At 47.0% G+C, this 16,340-nt stretch overlaps 1 protein-coding gene across 1 annotated transcript; it reads right to left on the bottom strand.

The window, feature by feature from the left end:
• Positions 1-6,284: 6,284 nt before the first annotated feature.
• On the bottom strand, positions 6,285-14,653 carry LOC136351425 (uncharacterized). The gene is made up of 4 exons (XM_066303526.1): positions 12,860-14,653; positions 11,537-11,635; positions 10,152-11,257; positions 6,285-6,579 (listed from the first exon to the last, which is right to left on the bottom strand). The coding sequence occupies exons 1-4, from the start codon at positions 14,651-14,653 to the stop codon at positions 6,285-6,287; spliced, it is 3,294 nt and encodes a 1,097-aa protein (XP_066159623.1).
• Between the last annotated feature and the right edge of the window lie 1,687 nt (positions 14,654-16,340).

The raw sequence follows: 16,340 nt of genomic DNA, 5'->3' as shown, positions 1-16,340 counted from the left end.
GTGGAAGTACATTATTTTATTTATTATACTTGTTGTTAATTCCCATGATCGATTAGTGGTGTTGTCCACGATTTTTGGTAACATTGTTTTTCTCAATTTTCTATTTCATATATTCCCAACTCTCAATTCTACATTATATATCATTTTTTCATTCAACTTCATACATACAATTCCTCAGTTCTTTCTTATATATAGGCCTTACGCTAAATTTCTTTTGGATACACACCACCGTCGATTATATCGTGCATACTTTTGTATTTCAATTAATTAATTGTGATACTTGCTTCCCACACATTGATCGCATGCACGCCACATTTGTAACATTGTTATCAAATTTCGGAAATAAATTTATCTATCGTGTGAATTATTTCAGCTTGCATGAATCTTTCTTTTTATTTTAAGCAACCTTTTTCTGGTCAAAACAAACTACACAAAAAGATGACAACCAAAATATGTTGATATATTATTAGGAGTATCCTGATTCACACCAATGCTAAAACAAAAACATAAAATTACAATAGAAAAATGTAAGTAAACATCAAGGCTAGAGCTAGGCATTTAATGCTAAAAATAAATGTCAATGTGTAGCTGTGTGAACCAAAATAGAAAAGAGAAAACAGATAGTTAGTTATTGATCGTCCTTGTTCCTGTAGAGAAACTTGTGGAGAGTATGCGTACCGGGTACCGACACGGCCTCCATATTCGACTAGAGATAGGAGTGGGCCGGATCCATCTATTATGTACTAGAGTGGGCTGTCTGGCTTGTTTTCTACTTTGTAACCCTGCCCCCCAACCTATATAAGGCGGGCAATGAGCCCCTACAAGGGCATCAGCACGGATAACCACAATCAGATCATCAGATCAATATCCACCTGGCGGATACAAATCCCCAAACAGGTGTAGGGTTTTACCTCTCATCGAGAGGGCCTGAACCTGTCTAAATTCTTGTCTTCACATCCATCCACTTTTATGTCTCGTGCGATACTCTTTTTCATATTGCCGAATTCCAGTTTAAACAGTTGGCGCGACAGGTAGGGGAAGCGTCGAATTATCCATCAAGAAGTGCAATGGAAACAACTTCAGGAATCAAAGGCATTGTTTTTGCTCGAGGGCAATCTCAATGAGATCGATGATTCTAATCTCTGACGTCGATTGGTTTGTCGTTTCAATCTATATGAAATCTTTTTTGACCTGAAATACTGCCAGGGCTTTGCCGAGCAGTGTAATTTTATATAACTCAAAAAATATTTACAAAGTTACAGTCGAAGGAGTTAAATAAAACTATAAAGCTTGCAACCAATCAAAAACAATTTGCTTTAAGGGATCCTTCATTCTGCACATATACAGAAGAACTTCTTTCACAATCTATATAATATTATTAGCTTGATTTATAATCATGGATTGATCTGTCGTACGATGTCTTCTTTGCATGCATGTACGGGTGGCTGATGAGGTCCATGGGCCGCCGAACCAGCACGTCTGCCCGGGAGGGAAAGCGAAGTCGGTGATGCCCGAAATGAATCCCATCGCACTAGTCGGCGAAAAACATGGCGCAACCCCTACCTGACGCGCCAACTGTCAAAACAAGATTCCGGCAATACTAAAAGGGGTAGCAATCAAGCTGGAAAAGTGGATAGGTTAGGACGTAGGAGGCAAAGGTTTATACAGCCGGGGAATTATTCCACCGAGTGTATTATTGATCTGATGATCTGGGAGAAAAGTTATGCCCCTAGGTACACTTGGACCCGACCTTATATAGGGGGAGGAGCCAAGATTACAATGTACAGCCCATATGGCTTACGTACTAGGCTAACGAATATGTATTACAACTGTAACTAACTGGCACTATTGGATATTTTCTTGACATACAAGTTAACATAATTCCCGAGTCATTTCCTAAACATATTCTATCTGTACAAGCTATCACCTATAACCAGTCGGATATACGTGCCATGTGGGTATGTGGTACCCAACTACCCATAATCTCCACACTGCGTGTAAGATGAATCCCTTCATTTGTAGGAGTCAAGTCACTATCTTTCTTCTTGTGATTTCTTCTAGCAGTCTTTGTCACATCCTTATTTTCGTATTAGGATTTATAAATTATTTAATAAATTATTATTAAAATTTATATTAAATGTACATTAATAAACAAGTGAAGTTAAATGTGGGAAATAAAATTTCCTAAATATAAAGCATGGATGGATTAAATTTTATTAAATTCTACATGGTTAATTATACTCTCTGAAATTTTCTCGGATTTTTTAGAGCTCAATTACTAATTTTAATAATACAAAGAACATTTTAGGAATTATTTAAATATTAAATTAGTCATTAAATGATCTTATCTTAAGTTTGTTAAATACTCTAAGTGTCCAAGTAGTTGCGAGATTTTTCTTGAACATATTTCAGTATTTGAAGTATTTTTAACAATTCAAATATCATTTCAGTGATTAATTTAGTTGGAAAAGTAATTAAAATCCTTTCGAAAGCTCAGGTCTTAATCTGGCCCATCTCTCCCCTTCAGCCCAGCCGATCCAGCAGCCTCTTTCTCTCTGTCGAAGTCTGCTTTGGGGCTATTTGGGGGAGCTTTAGATTCTGAGAAGCAGCTGTTTGGTAGCCAGCTTCTGAGAATGTGGAAAAGCTCTGAAACCCATCTTCTCCAGCTTTTGGCTTCTTAGTTCATTTTTCAGAATCTGTAACTACAGATTCTCAGAAGCTATGGACAGTTTGAGGCAGCTTCTAACAGAAGCAGCTTTTGGGAAAAGCTGCAGCTGGGAGAAGCTCCCGTAAACCGGGCATTTGCTTCCCTCTTTAATCAGGCCTTGGAATATGAAGCCCAGCTGAAAGTCTATACTTTTTCCCTCCAGCTACAGTGTCGTCTTCCAGCTCCAGATAGAGCCCGTGCAGCTGCCGAGACGCTGCCGTTTCCTCCGCCCGATTCGCTCGATTCTCTCAGCCGTTTCTTGAATTGGTTCTCTTCCGTTTCCCTAGACTTTATCCCTTTTAATTCGACACGGAATCGAGCTCGGATTGAGTTTATCTCTGCAAAAACAAACCCTAATTTTCCTTCAACGAATCCATCCGTTCCCGAGCCGATCTCTCTTTCCCACTCCTATAAATAAAGTCCCCTCCCTCTCCTCTTTCGGCCGCCACCTCTCCCTATCTCTGCCGTCGCTTGTAGCGCTGCCGCCGCGTTCGCCTACTCAGTCTACCGCCGACCGCCGCTCCAGCCGCATCTCGCCGTCGCCCTGGCCGTCCTCGGTCTTAGCTGCTTCCTCCCTCGGCTCCGCAAGGTCAAGAGCAAGCCCGGCAGCCATCTTCCCGAAGCTGAAACCCATTGGAATCCCCTCATCGACGTGAAGCCGATCTACTCCACCTCCGGTCGAGCCCTGTCGATGACTCCGTGGTGGTCGGTTTTCGCCGTCGTCTTCCTCAGCATCGCAGCGCCAAGCTGAAGCCCGGCCATCGGTTTTCCTTCGCCGAAGATTGCCAAAATGTCGCCGTCGTCTTCTCTTGTCCCCAAAGCAGTTGTTGCTTCTATGGTGGATGCTAGTTGTTGAGCTGGAAGTAGTGGGTTCCTAACAATCTGGTATCAGAGCCAGCCTGGTTTCCCCCATCTAGCTCTTGGTCTAGTTGAGAAAGTTCTCATCAAGTAGGGTGCCATGGCAATAGAAGACAAATTGGACTTGCTGTTGAGGCGGATAGAGGAGTACGAGCTGAGGCGAGAGGAGGCTGATCGGAGAACTAGAGCTGATATACGGTCTCTCATAGATGTGGTTGAAGCATGCACACCGGAAGTTGGGAAGAAGGCAAAAGACTTGCCAGCGTCAATTAAGAAAGAGCAGTCAAAGGTGACGCCCACCACATGTTTGACGAAATGCTCTAGTCCCGACATCGAGCCCAAACTCACACTGGTTGCGATGGTCAAATGTGCCGCCACTGCCATGGCCTCCATGAAGTTGGTAGCTGATAATGGTGCAACCAGCACCACCAAAATTCCCACCACTGACTATTCCAAGGAGACGCACGCCAAGTGTTCGATGTTGGGCTTCGATGTCAAGTGGGACGCCAACAAAGCCGACATCGCGTTCCTGACCAAGACGGTTGTACTTGAGACCGTTCCAGCATCCATTGCATCATTGAGCGCCTTCTCACCAAGGATGATCGCCGACATCAAGCATTACACATTGATGCCCACCAGGTATTCAGCGAAATGTTCTGGGTCTAACAACTCTCAAGTTGTGTCTTATTTGTCCTTCTTAAGCACCCCAGTGTTAGTGGAATCAGTTGAAGGACATTTGTTAGTTCCATGGCAACTGCTGTTGCAACACTTTGAGGTTGATCCATGGCCACCCATAACATCAAGGGATCAAGAGTTGATCATATTGGAGTCACAGTTAATGTCATGGCTGGCATTCAACTGCAGCTGTTGTAAAGTACATATACTGCCACCTTGGCCCCCTCCAACCGAAGCGAAATGGTTTCAACTCTTTGTGGGCAAGCAATTTTCATTGGTAAACTCGCTGAACATTATACATGTCATGTTTGGGCCACTAGAGTGGGATCCAGGTGATGGAAAGGTCCACCTTCGCAAAATATTAATATGGATGGATGATTGGTTCCCACAACATTATTTTCATTGGAGGTAAATTTTGTGGAGCAATAAGCTGAAATTCAATGTTGGAGTGAAAAGTGAGTTGTCCTTTTTGATCAACCTTATAGCAGCCACTAGCAAGGAAGGTATCTATGCTGCTGGTGAACCTGAATATTTACTTTTGGGGCTATCTTTTGTTGAAATGGAAAGAAAGGGCAACTGCTACTTAAGTTGGAGTCACTTACTTCTTGCAAGAGTGATGGTTGTGGAGCTGAGCAGTACTGGGCAATTTGGTTCTGTGAACTTTTCCTTCAAAGGAAAACATGTTGACAAGCTCAGACTATTTGTCATGCCACCTTGGCTGCCATTAGTTTGTTTGCTGGAAGTTAGAGAAGGGAAATGTTGCACTACTGATTCTGCTGCAAGTATAATTCCTTGGAATGAGCAAAAGAAAATGATGATTACTGAAACTTGCACTTGCTTTGAGCAAAAAATGCAGAAGTTTTGGGATCTGACTTTCCAGGTCAGTTTGACATCACTTGATAGCAAGGAAAGCAATCTAGTTATTTGTGATCCTAAATCATTATCTGTTTGGTTATCATCTGTTGATCTTCAGGGGATGTTGCTCAACTACTACCAAACTAGAGTGGAGAAATGGAATATGAGAATAATTTGCATGGTGATATCAGAATCTGAGTCATGTTTGGAATCAAATTACATTGGTTTGAATGTTGAAGGAGATTTGCTATATGTGATTGCTGATGAAAAAGGCCGCAAAAGGGTGAAAGAAATGGAAGAAGATGCTAATTCAATTCATGATGAGAAGTATACTTTTGGGTTAGTTCCTATAGTGGTGTTGATCAAGCGAGGTTGTCACTGTTTGCAGCATATCAAATTGTTGGGAATCAATGTTGGCAAGCGATTCGTAACAGTGCTATTGTCATGCATCACCCAGGTGTACTTTACATGGAGTAAGCAGTTATTCAAGCTAAAGCTACTTGCTCTATTCTTCTTCAATGATGGTTCATTGTCTAACACCAAATATTTGGAGGAACCATGGGATCCGAGAGGTGTATTCCATCGGCTTTTGGACAAGCCAAATTTCAAGAAGAGGGGATTGTCAGGATCCCGGGTGGGCCGCACACGGGCTGGTCAGCCCATCGCCATGAGGCCCAAGCAAACGGAAGGGAGCAGCATATAAGCAGCAGCATCGACAACACCAGGGGGCATCGAAAGATCATTTGGACTTGGCAGAGCAGAACCTCCCGGCGGCGGAGGCGACTTGGGTGGCCGGTGGGCACCCTCGTCGATCTCTCTCCCCTACCTCTCCTCCGATCTCCAGCCTTCCCTCTCCCCTCGGTTCTAGAAGTTTCCAGCACTTGTATTCCATAGCTTCTTCTTCTCTTGTCCCCAAAACAGTTGTTGCTTCTATGGTGGATGCTTGTTGTTGAGTTGGAAGTAGTGGGTTCCTAACAATGTATAACAGAGAATGTTTCTTTAGAACACTCACTTCTATATATGTATAGATCTTTTAAAATTTCCAATTATGATATTTCCAAAGAGAATGACCATATATGCAATGTAATAGAAAAAAAAAATGTTTCTGCAGCCTACCAAGTAATGCAAATAGACATGGCGAGCTTGTGCACTGTGGAGAAGTGCAGCCCTGTATGTCCACGTCATCACCCTAACTGGTGCTGGCGAGCACTGCCTTGGCCTGGCCCTCATGTCTGCGCCACTGTGGGTGCCAGTGCACCAGCGATTGCCACCATGGAGAAGTGCTTCTCCAACGGCTTTGGCCTGCCTGGGCGCGCATGCGCCAGCCGAGCTGCACGCCTCTATAGGCGGTGCCCCTCGGGACCTCGTTGCCGACCTCGTCGCTCTCCTGATGCCAACCGTTGCCGCCGTCACCGGCCACACGTTCGCAATCGCGCATGACGCGGTGGACATGAGCGCCATGTTGGTATTTCTTAGTAACACTACTGGAAATATAATTCCCAGCAATAGCATTAGAAATAATCCTGGTATATTATGGTTACAAATATGATCCGCAAACGCACGGATATACCATTGTAGCATTTCACCCGGGAGTATTCGAAGATATCGTATTTATTTTATCCCAAGGAAATATATGATAAAAGAGTACTATGCTAATAGTTTATGTATTACCTGTATACATTAAGGTCTATGCAGGGGTAAGTTAAGCTTAAGGGTAGAGTGACACACAGCCAAGGATTCCGCTAACTCCTCCTTATCCTAAATATGAATAAGTGGAAATAGAATAGAAATGTCTCACTCATGTACTTCTAGTATACAACATCCTAGTCTATTCTAGCTAGTATACTCTATGTAGTATATTCCCTTTAACAATGCAGCATAGCTAAGCCGGAACTCAGCTATTGTCACGCCCAGAAATTCACGAACCAGAATTTCTAAGCTGAATGTGCATTAAACCCCTGTCCAGGACCAGCCAGGGTACACAAACGACAATTGTTGACATACAGATCCACGTCTTACAAAAATATAAAAGATTACAAATGCAGCGGAAAAAGATAAAAGCGAGCTAAGCCTGAAGACTTGACTCCTGCAGCGGGCGACTCCATTCCACAGGCAATCCTTGACGGCAGCGACGAAACCAACCTCTTCGAGACATCTTCAACTGGGAAGGACTTCAACTCTGGTGTGGGGGAAAAGAGAGCAAGACTGAGTACTACCCACTGTACTCAGCAAGTCACACCGGAAGAGGAGGTATGATGCAAGATATATCCAAGGGAGGCTAAAGGTTCTTTTGCATAAAGCCGGCATTTCAAAGCAGTAGTTGAAAGCAGTAAAACAGTTGTAGTAATTAATCCATATTAACCAATCACTGTCCAACGTTACACCACGTTGCAACAGGCCCAAACCACCACCTGAACTAACCAGTTCCAAAAGCTAACTAGGGTGAAACTAATCACGGTGAATCTGGTCGACCGCCCATAACCGCGGGCACGGCTATTCGAATAGTTTTACTCTGATCAGAGGTGTACAACTGTACCCACAAGACACAGCCCCACGACACGTTCCCGTGCGCCGACATGCCACCACGACATACCGGAAAGAGGCCGTGACAGGACCCTTCGCATAACCCTCTCTAACCGATCGCACCACACCTTAGGGTTCGCCCCCGTCCCCAGCAGGCAACGGGCAGCCCCCCTTTCGTGCCGCGGTGAATCCAGCAGCCGATCAACCGGACACCCCGGCCGACCCAACTCCATCACGCCCACCCTCGCCTGGGTACGTCGGCTAGAGAAAAGCTACACTACAAGCCCAGCCGTTGCCCACGCTAGCTTGTGGTAAGTACGATAAATTCTTCCAGGGCATCCCGCGAACCGGTCCTTAATCGCCATGGGCACGTCTAGCAAAACCATGCACCCACAGCCCACCATGTAGTGTATTTTAATTAGCCAACACCATTGCGGTGGCACTAATCCAAAGCTATTGCCAATAATCAAGTCTATGCTTTAATGTGGTCCCCTTTTGTGCACTAGTTGAACTAAGCATGGCTAAGCATCTCCTAAACCAACATCTAGTCATTTTAATACCCAAGTTATCAATGGCATAAGGGAAACAACATATAGCTGAGTAATAGGACCCATCCCACATGATATTGTAAAACAATGCAATATTTAATAGAAATGCGGGACATTTGTAAATTAGGTACAATATGATCAATTGCAATGTATGACTTGCCTTGCTCTCGCACTGATGGAACCACAGCAACGTCTTCGAGAAACCACGAATCGACGAAACGGCCGAAATCTACGCGACAAACAAAGCACACAAGCAAAACATGCTATAAGACTACTGAAACAGGAAGCAAAACCATTTTTAATGGATTCTACACATTTTTATGAATTTACTGAGACTTGAATGGACTTAATCGGAGCTCGGATGAATTAGTTATGATTTTTAGAAGATTCTCTGTGTTTTTACTATAAAAGAAAAACCCTTAATCGATTTATTGCGCAATATTGCCCCAGGGCTGACGTCAGCAAGGGGTGGGGCGGCGCCGACATGCGGGACCCGCGGGTCAGTGACTCAAGGAGAGAGAGGGGCGGCTGGCAAGCGGGCCCCACCGAGCGGCGGCTCAAGAGAGAGAGGGAGGGGCGCCGGCACGTGGGCCCCACTGGCAGTGGCACAAGGCGGGAGGGGCGCCGCTGGTGGCTCGGCTTGGCTTCAAAGCCGGCAGGCCAAGCATGGCGAGCGACGGCGGCACGCGCGGTCACCGGCGACGGCAACCGGCGGCGCGGACGGCGACGGCAGACGGCGCGAAAAGCGGCGTCGGCGGCCGAAGACGACGGTGCGCGCGCGGAGGACGGCGACGCACACGGGAGAGAGGGAAAGACGGAGGAGGGGGAGTTTTTCACCGAGGTTGGCCGGCGCGAGTGGAGACGACGGCGAACGACGACGACGAGCGACGGGAGGATGACGGCGACGGGCGAACGATCTCCGGGGCCTCCTAGGGAACAAAATGGAAAGGATTAGAGGGAGAGGGGTGGTCTACGGCGAGCGGATTCGCCGGTCGAAGGCGGCGGCCATGGTGGTACTCACCGGCGCGCGGGGAGAAGCGGGTCCCGACGGCGGGATTGGATGGGGATGCGGCGGCCGGGGTAGCTTTGGCGGCGGCGAAGCTAATGGCGGCGGCAGATTGGCTCGGCGGCGGCTCCAGCGGCGGCGAGCGGCGACCGGAGGAGTGGAAAAGGCGGCGGCGGCGGGTGTAGCGGTGCGGGAGTGATGGAGGGCTCGGGAGGGCTCGGCCGAGAAAGGAAAAAGAGAGAGGAAGGTGCGGGCGTGCTTAAATAGGAGGGGAGGCGGCGAGTCGTGGCCGGGAATGGCGCAATTTCGCCGGAGTAGTGGAGGAGGTGGAGGAGGAGAGAGAGAGAGGCGGGATTCAAATTTGAATCCCGGCCATCTCGCGGGCGCGGGGTGAGCGGGAGTGGGGCGTGGGCGCGGGGAGTGCGGGGCGCGCGGGGGAGTGGGCGACGTGGCCCGGGGCGGCAGGGAGCGCGGGGCGGTAGGGAGGAGGGAGGCCGTCCCTCCGGCTGGAGGTTGGGGAAGGTGCTGACAGGTGGGCCCCACCTGTCAGCGCCCGAGGGAGTGAGGGGGAGGCGACCTGGACTTCGGGAGGGGGCGGGAGAGATGGGCCGGCGGCCCAAAGGAGGAAAAGAGGGGGAAAAAGGAAGGATAAAAAGGAAAAAGGATTTTCCCAGCGATTTAATATTGCACTTTGCTTATTTTAATTGGTTAAAATTATTTCCAATGCTCTGAAAATTCCACTAAAAATCCTGTTAGCGTATTTTGACATGTAGAACCCAAGAAAAATTCCACATGCCGATTCCGATTATTATTTGCATTTATTAATTTAGGGTTTCTCTCTAGGTTAAATTAAACAATTTCTTCGAACGATTTATTTTATGAATTTAGAGCAAGGGAGGGGTACTTCAGGGCGTGACAAACCTACCCCCCTTAAACGGAATCTCGACCCCGAGATTCGGAAGAGTTGGCGAAGAGGTGCGGATGAGCGGCCTTCAATTCATCTTCTCTTTCCCAGGTGGCTTCTTCTTCCGAGTGGTGGCTCCACTGAACTTTGCAAAACTTGATCGCCTTGTTTCTGGTCCTTCTCTCACTAGTCTCGAGGATACAAATCGGCATCTCCACATAAGTCAGATCTTCCTGGATGTCAATGTGCTCTGAGCTAGCTTGTTCCTCAGGTACCCTCAAACACTTCTTCAATTGAGATACATGAAACACATCGTGGATTCCAACCATATTAGATGGGAGCTCAAGCTGGTAAGCGACTTCACCTCTGCGTTCCAAGATCCTGTATGGTCCCACAAAGCGTGGTGCCAATTTGCCTTTGGTTTGGAAGCGGTGTACTCCCCGAAGCGGAGTGACACGAAGGTACACATAATCCCCTGCTTCGAAAGTAAGCTCTCTTCGGCGGTTATCAGCATAACTCTTTTGCCGAGACTGGGCGATTCGCAGTCTTTCCCTGACGGTCCTGACTTTCTCCTCTGCTTCGGTTAACACTTCTGTCCCAAACAGTTGGCGCTCACCTGTTTGATCCCAGAAAAGTGGTGTGCGGCACTTTCGTCCGTACAATGCTTCAAACGGTGCCATTTGCAAACTGGACTGATAGCTGTTGTTGTAAGAGAATTCCGCATACGGTAGACTTTTATCCCAGGCTCCACCAAAGTCAAGTGCACAAGCTCTCAACATATCTTCCAAGATTTGATTTACTCGCTCGGTCTGACCATCTGTTTGTGGATGATAAGCCGTGCTGAAATTCAAACGAGTCCCCAATTCTTCTTGCAGTTTCTGCCAAAACTTTGAAGTGAATTGACTTCCTTGATCAGATACAATCTTCTTAGGTACCCCATGCAAACACATGATTCTTGAAAGATAAAGCTCTGCCAACCTTTTCCCAGTATAGGTAGTGTGTACTGGAATAAAATGAGCAACTTTGGTGAGTCGATCCACGACCACCCAGATTGAATCGTGCCCTGACGATGTTCTGGGCAAACCTGTTATGAAATCCATTCCGATTTCTTCCCATTTCCATTCCGGGATCTGAAGGGGTTGTAGCAGTCCTGCGGGCCTCTGATGTTCTGCTTTGACTCGCTGACAAACATCGCAGAGTGCGACGAATTCGGCTATTTCTCTTCTCATGCTAGCCCACCAGAATTTCTCTTTGAGGTCTTGGTACATTTTAGTACTGCCGGGATGAATTGAATACTGGGTTTGATGAGCTTCTGTGAGTATGAGATCCTTCAGTTCTTTGTCGTCAGGCACACACAATCTTTCTCCCAACCAGATTGTGCCATGCTCATCTTCATGGAACTCTCGGGCTTTTCCGACCCTCATATTCTTTTTTAGCTCAGCTATTTCAGGATCATTTACCTGAGCTGCTCTGACTTGATCCACGAGCGTAGGCCGTGCCTCTAGGGCAGCAACGTACCCGTGTTCCACGATGCCCAAATTTAGGTGCTCAAGATCTTGCTGCAATTTGTCACACATGCCTTCGGTGCATAAGGCATTGCAATAGCTTTTTCTGCTCAAAGCATCTGCTACCACATTTGCTTTGCCTGGATGATAGTGTATCCCCATGTCATAATCTTTAATCAACTCCAGCCATCTTCGTTGCCGGAGATTTAAGTCGGGCTGGGTGAAGATGTACTTCAGGCTCTTATGATCAGTGTAAACTTCACAGCGGTTGCCAATAAGATAGTGCCGCCAGATTTTCAGAGCATGAACCACTGCTGCCAACTCAAGGTCATGAGTGGGATAATTGGTCTCGTGTGGACGCAACTGTCGCGAAGCGTATGCGACCACTCTGCCTTCTTGCATCAACACACATCCCAACCCTTGGCGAGATGCATCACAGTAGACTTGGAAGTCTTTTGTCTGATCTGGCAGAATTAGAACTGGTGCGGAGACTAACTTCTTCTTGAGTTCTTCAAAACTTTGGTTGCACTCAGCTGACCATTTGAATTTTTCATCTTTCTTTAGCAACTGTGTCATGGGCCTGGCAATCTTAGAGAAATTTTCGATGAACCGATGGTAATAGCCCGCAAGTCCAAGAAAACTCTGGATCTGAGAAACTGTCTTTGGTGGGGTCCACTTTGTAACTGATTCCACATTTGATGGATCCACTACCACGCCTTGAGCAGAAATGACGTGACCCAGAAATTTGACCTCCGATAACCAGAAGTCACACTTGCTAAACTTGGCATATAACTGGTGCTCCTTCAATTTCTCAAGTACCAGACGAAGATGTTGCTCATGTTCCTCTTCTGATTTTGAATAAATAAGTATGTCGTCAATGAATACCACGACAAACTTGTCAAGAAACTCCATAAACACTTTGTTCATCAAGTTCATGAAGAAAGCCGGTGCATTGGTGAGTCCAAATGACATAACCGTGCACTCAAACAACCCATACCGAGTGATGAAGGCTGTCTTGGGAATATCCTCTTCCCGAATTCTCAACTGATGATAGCCTGATCGCAGGTCTATCTTGGAAAACACCTTAGCTCCTTTTAGCTGATCAAACAGGTCATCAATTCTGGGCAACGGATATTTGTTCTTGATTGTGACCTCATTAAGGGCGCGATAATCCACGCACATCCTCTTGGTCCTGTCTTTCTTCTCCACAAAGATCACCGGAGCACCCCAAGGTGAAGTACTCGGTCGGATGTACCCTTTCTGCAGCTGTTCGTCAACCTGCTTCTTGACCTCTGCTAGCTCATTAGCTGCCATTCTGTACGGCCTCTTGTAAATTGGAGCAGTCCCGGGTGCCAGATCAATTCGGAACTCGATTTCTCTCTTCGGTGGCATTGTAGTGAGGTCTTCTGGGAACACCTCAGGATACTCTTGTACTATAGGAATATCCTCCAACTTCCTGGGACTTTTCTCCACTGTTTCTGTCTGACCCTCAATAGCAGCCTGATTCAGACTCGCTACGGACTTCTGCGACGCTGGGGAACGGAAGGTGATCTTCTCCCCTTTGTCGTTGGTTAGGGTGATGGTGCGGCTTGCGCAGTCAATCACTCCCTTGTTTCTGGTCAACCAATCCATTCCAAGAATGACATCCAGGTCTTTAGATTCGAGAAGGATGAGGTTGGATAGAAACGGTGATCTTTTGATCTCTATAGTCACCGAGGGGCAGTAGTGTGCTGTCCTCATATCATTTCCAGGGGTATGAACCTGCATCGGTATTTTAAGTTCCACTACCGATAATCCATGTGTCCCAGCAAATCTTTTGGAAATGAAAGAATGCGAGGCACCTGAATCAAAGAGAACTGTTGCTGGATATGAGTTCACTGGAAACGTGCCCAACACGACCTCTGGTGCTGCCTGTGCTTCCTCTGCAGACACATGATTGGCGCGGGCCTGGATGAACCTGGGTCCAGTGCGATTCAGCTTCGGACACTTGCCAGCAAAGTGGCCGTGCTTGCCACAGTTGAAGCAGGGTCCTGGCTTTCCTACAGCCCCCTTCTTGGGTTGTTCTGACTGAACTGACACAGCTGGCGGATCTGACTGAGCTGGTGCCATTAGTGGGGGTGGAGTCGAGTTGTGGTTGTGCTGCTTACTGTTGTTGTGCCTGCCACCGTTGTAGTCGTTGTCGAAGTTACTCGGGTGATAGGGACGGTGCTGACAGACGATCAGGGTGGAAGGCCCACCTAGCTGTCCCGTCATGAAGCGAGGCTTCTGATTGTTCCCCTGAGGAAAGCTGATCTGAGCTGCCTTTCTTTTTCGGTCCATTTTGTTGCGTTGCTCTTCCTGACGAATAGCCTTGTCCACAAGCTTCTCAAAGTCCTCATAAACTCCGGAGATTAGCTGGTTGGTCAATTCATCGTCGAGCCCAAATAAAAACTTCTCCTGCTTCTCAGCATCGGTGCGCACGTCCTCAGGAGCATAGCGTGCAAGGCGGTTGAACTCATGCAAGTACTCTGTAACTGACATGGTTCCTTGTTGGAGCGCACGGAACTCTCTCTTCTGTTGTGCCATAATCCCTTCAGGAATCTGTGCCTTCCTGAAACTTTGACAAAACTCTGCCCAAGTAACCTCCGTTGCATCTAGACGGGTCGCCACGTAGTTATCCCACCAGGCAGAAGCGGGACCTTGCAACTGGTGTGTAGCAAAAGCAACTTTCTCTTGGTCGTTGCATTGCAGTAGGTTCAGCTTCTTCTCAATAGCACGGAGCCAGTCGTTGGCCTCCATTGGGTTGGTGGTGTTTGAGAAAGTGGGTGGCTGGATACAGAGAAAGTCTAACAGTTTGGACACGTGTGATGGTGGAGGACCAAACTGCTGGTTCTGTTGCGCCTGCTGCAACATCTGATGGTAATGTTGCTGCATCTGTTGCATCATCATTGTCATCATTTGAGTGACTGTTGGGTTTTCGGGCGGTGGAGATGATCTGCTGCCAGATGCACCACTGACATGAGCTCCATCGGTCTGCTCTTCGCTGCCACTGGCGTCGTTGGAGTCACGGGGATCATTCCTTGTCTTCACCATCTGGAGGAGGATAGGTAGAAATAAGAGAAAGGAAGAAAACAGACGGCTCGGAAACTAATCTTTCTTATAAGATTAAGTGCAATTATCTTAATCTTGATTAAAACACTGAAAAAGAGGCACACAACTCCTAATAAAGGCTGTCATACCACTCACACATGATATCGACCGCCGACTAACCCACAAGCAACAAACCTAAGCACGGAAACTAGCAAGCAAACAAAACTAAGAAGACGATAAAGCTAAGGGCGGCGACTCTGAAGCTTGGAGCGGCGCTTGCGATCGAAGAACATGTCTGACTTCTAAGGTAGACAAGGGATAGGAATCAATGCATGCTCAAATCCAAATTTAAACCAAGCAACAACTGGCCCAAACAACTAGCCAAGCATGATGATTTTTATGCATAGAACATTTTTCATGAACCCGGATAAAGACACTAATGCGACTGACTAAACTATAGCTTAATGCATAAACTAGATGCATGAAAAATGGTGCGCGTAACATTGCCCCATCGAACATAGACACGACCTAATGCATATCACCCGATAAATTCCCAACTGACTGTCAAATAAACTCCAAATAAACTTTTACCAAACCCTAGACTGTCCCTAGTCGAGAAATCCAATTAAATAAGCGACCAAGATTTTTCCCACAAACTCAAAAGAACAAAACCCCAAAATTTTTCCCGAAACAAATCCAAGTGCAAAAAGCATATGCAGATGAAAAGGTTTCAGAGGGCTCTTAGGGTTTCCATTTGGCTTGTCCTACGGTCAAGGTCGGCTCTGATACCAACTTGTCACGCCCAGAAATTCACGAACCAGAATTTCTAAGCTGAATGTGCATTAAACCCCTGTCCAGGACCAGCCAGGGTACACAAACGACAATTATTGACATACAGATCCACGTCTTACAAAAATATAAAAGATTACAAATGCAGCGGAAAAAGATAAAAGCGAGCTAAGCCTGAAGACTTGACTCCTGCAGCGGGCGACTCCATTCCACAGGCAATCCTTGACGGCAGCGACGAAACCAACCTCTTCGAGACATCTTCAACTGGGAAGGACTTCAACTATGGTGTGGGGGAAAAGAGAGCAAGACTGAGTACTACCCACTGTACTCAGCAAGTCACACCGGAAGAGGAGGTATGATGCAAGATATATCCAAGGGAGGCTAAAGGTTCTTTTGCATAAAGCCGGCATTTCAAAGCAGTAGTTGAAAGCAGTAAAACAGTTGTAGTAATTAATCCATATTAACCAATCACTGTCCAACGTTACACCACGTTGCAACAGGCCCAAACCACCACCTGAACTAACCAGTTCCAAAAGCTAACTAGGGTGAAACTAATCACGGTGAATCTGGTCGACCGCCCATAACCGCGGGCACGGCTATTCGAATAGTTTTACTCTGATCAGAAGTGTACAACTGTACCCACAAGACACAGCCCCACGACACGTTCCCGTGCGCCGACATGCCACCACGACATACCGGAAAGAGGCCGTGACAGGACCCTTCGCATAACCCTCTCTAACCGATCGCACCACACCTTAGGGTTCGCCCCCGTCCCCAGCAGGCAACGGGCAGCCCCCCTTTCGTGCCGCGGTGAATCCGGCAGCCGATCAACCGGACACCCCGGCCGACCCAACTCCATCACGCCCACCCTCGCCTGGGTACGTTGGCTAGAGAAAAGCTA

Source organism: Oryza sativa, chromosome 8, assembly GCF_034140825.1.
Source record: "Oryza sativa Japonica Group chromosome 8, ASM3414082v1".
In the NCBI taxonomy this organism is placed as follows: domain Eukaryota; kingdom Viridiplantae; phylum Streptophyta; class Magnoliopsida; order Poales; family Poaceae; genus Oryza; species Oryza sativa.
This window is presented reverse-complemented; position numbering and strand designations above follow the sequence as displayed.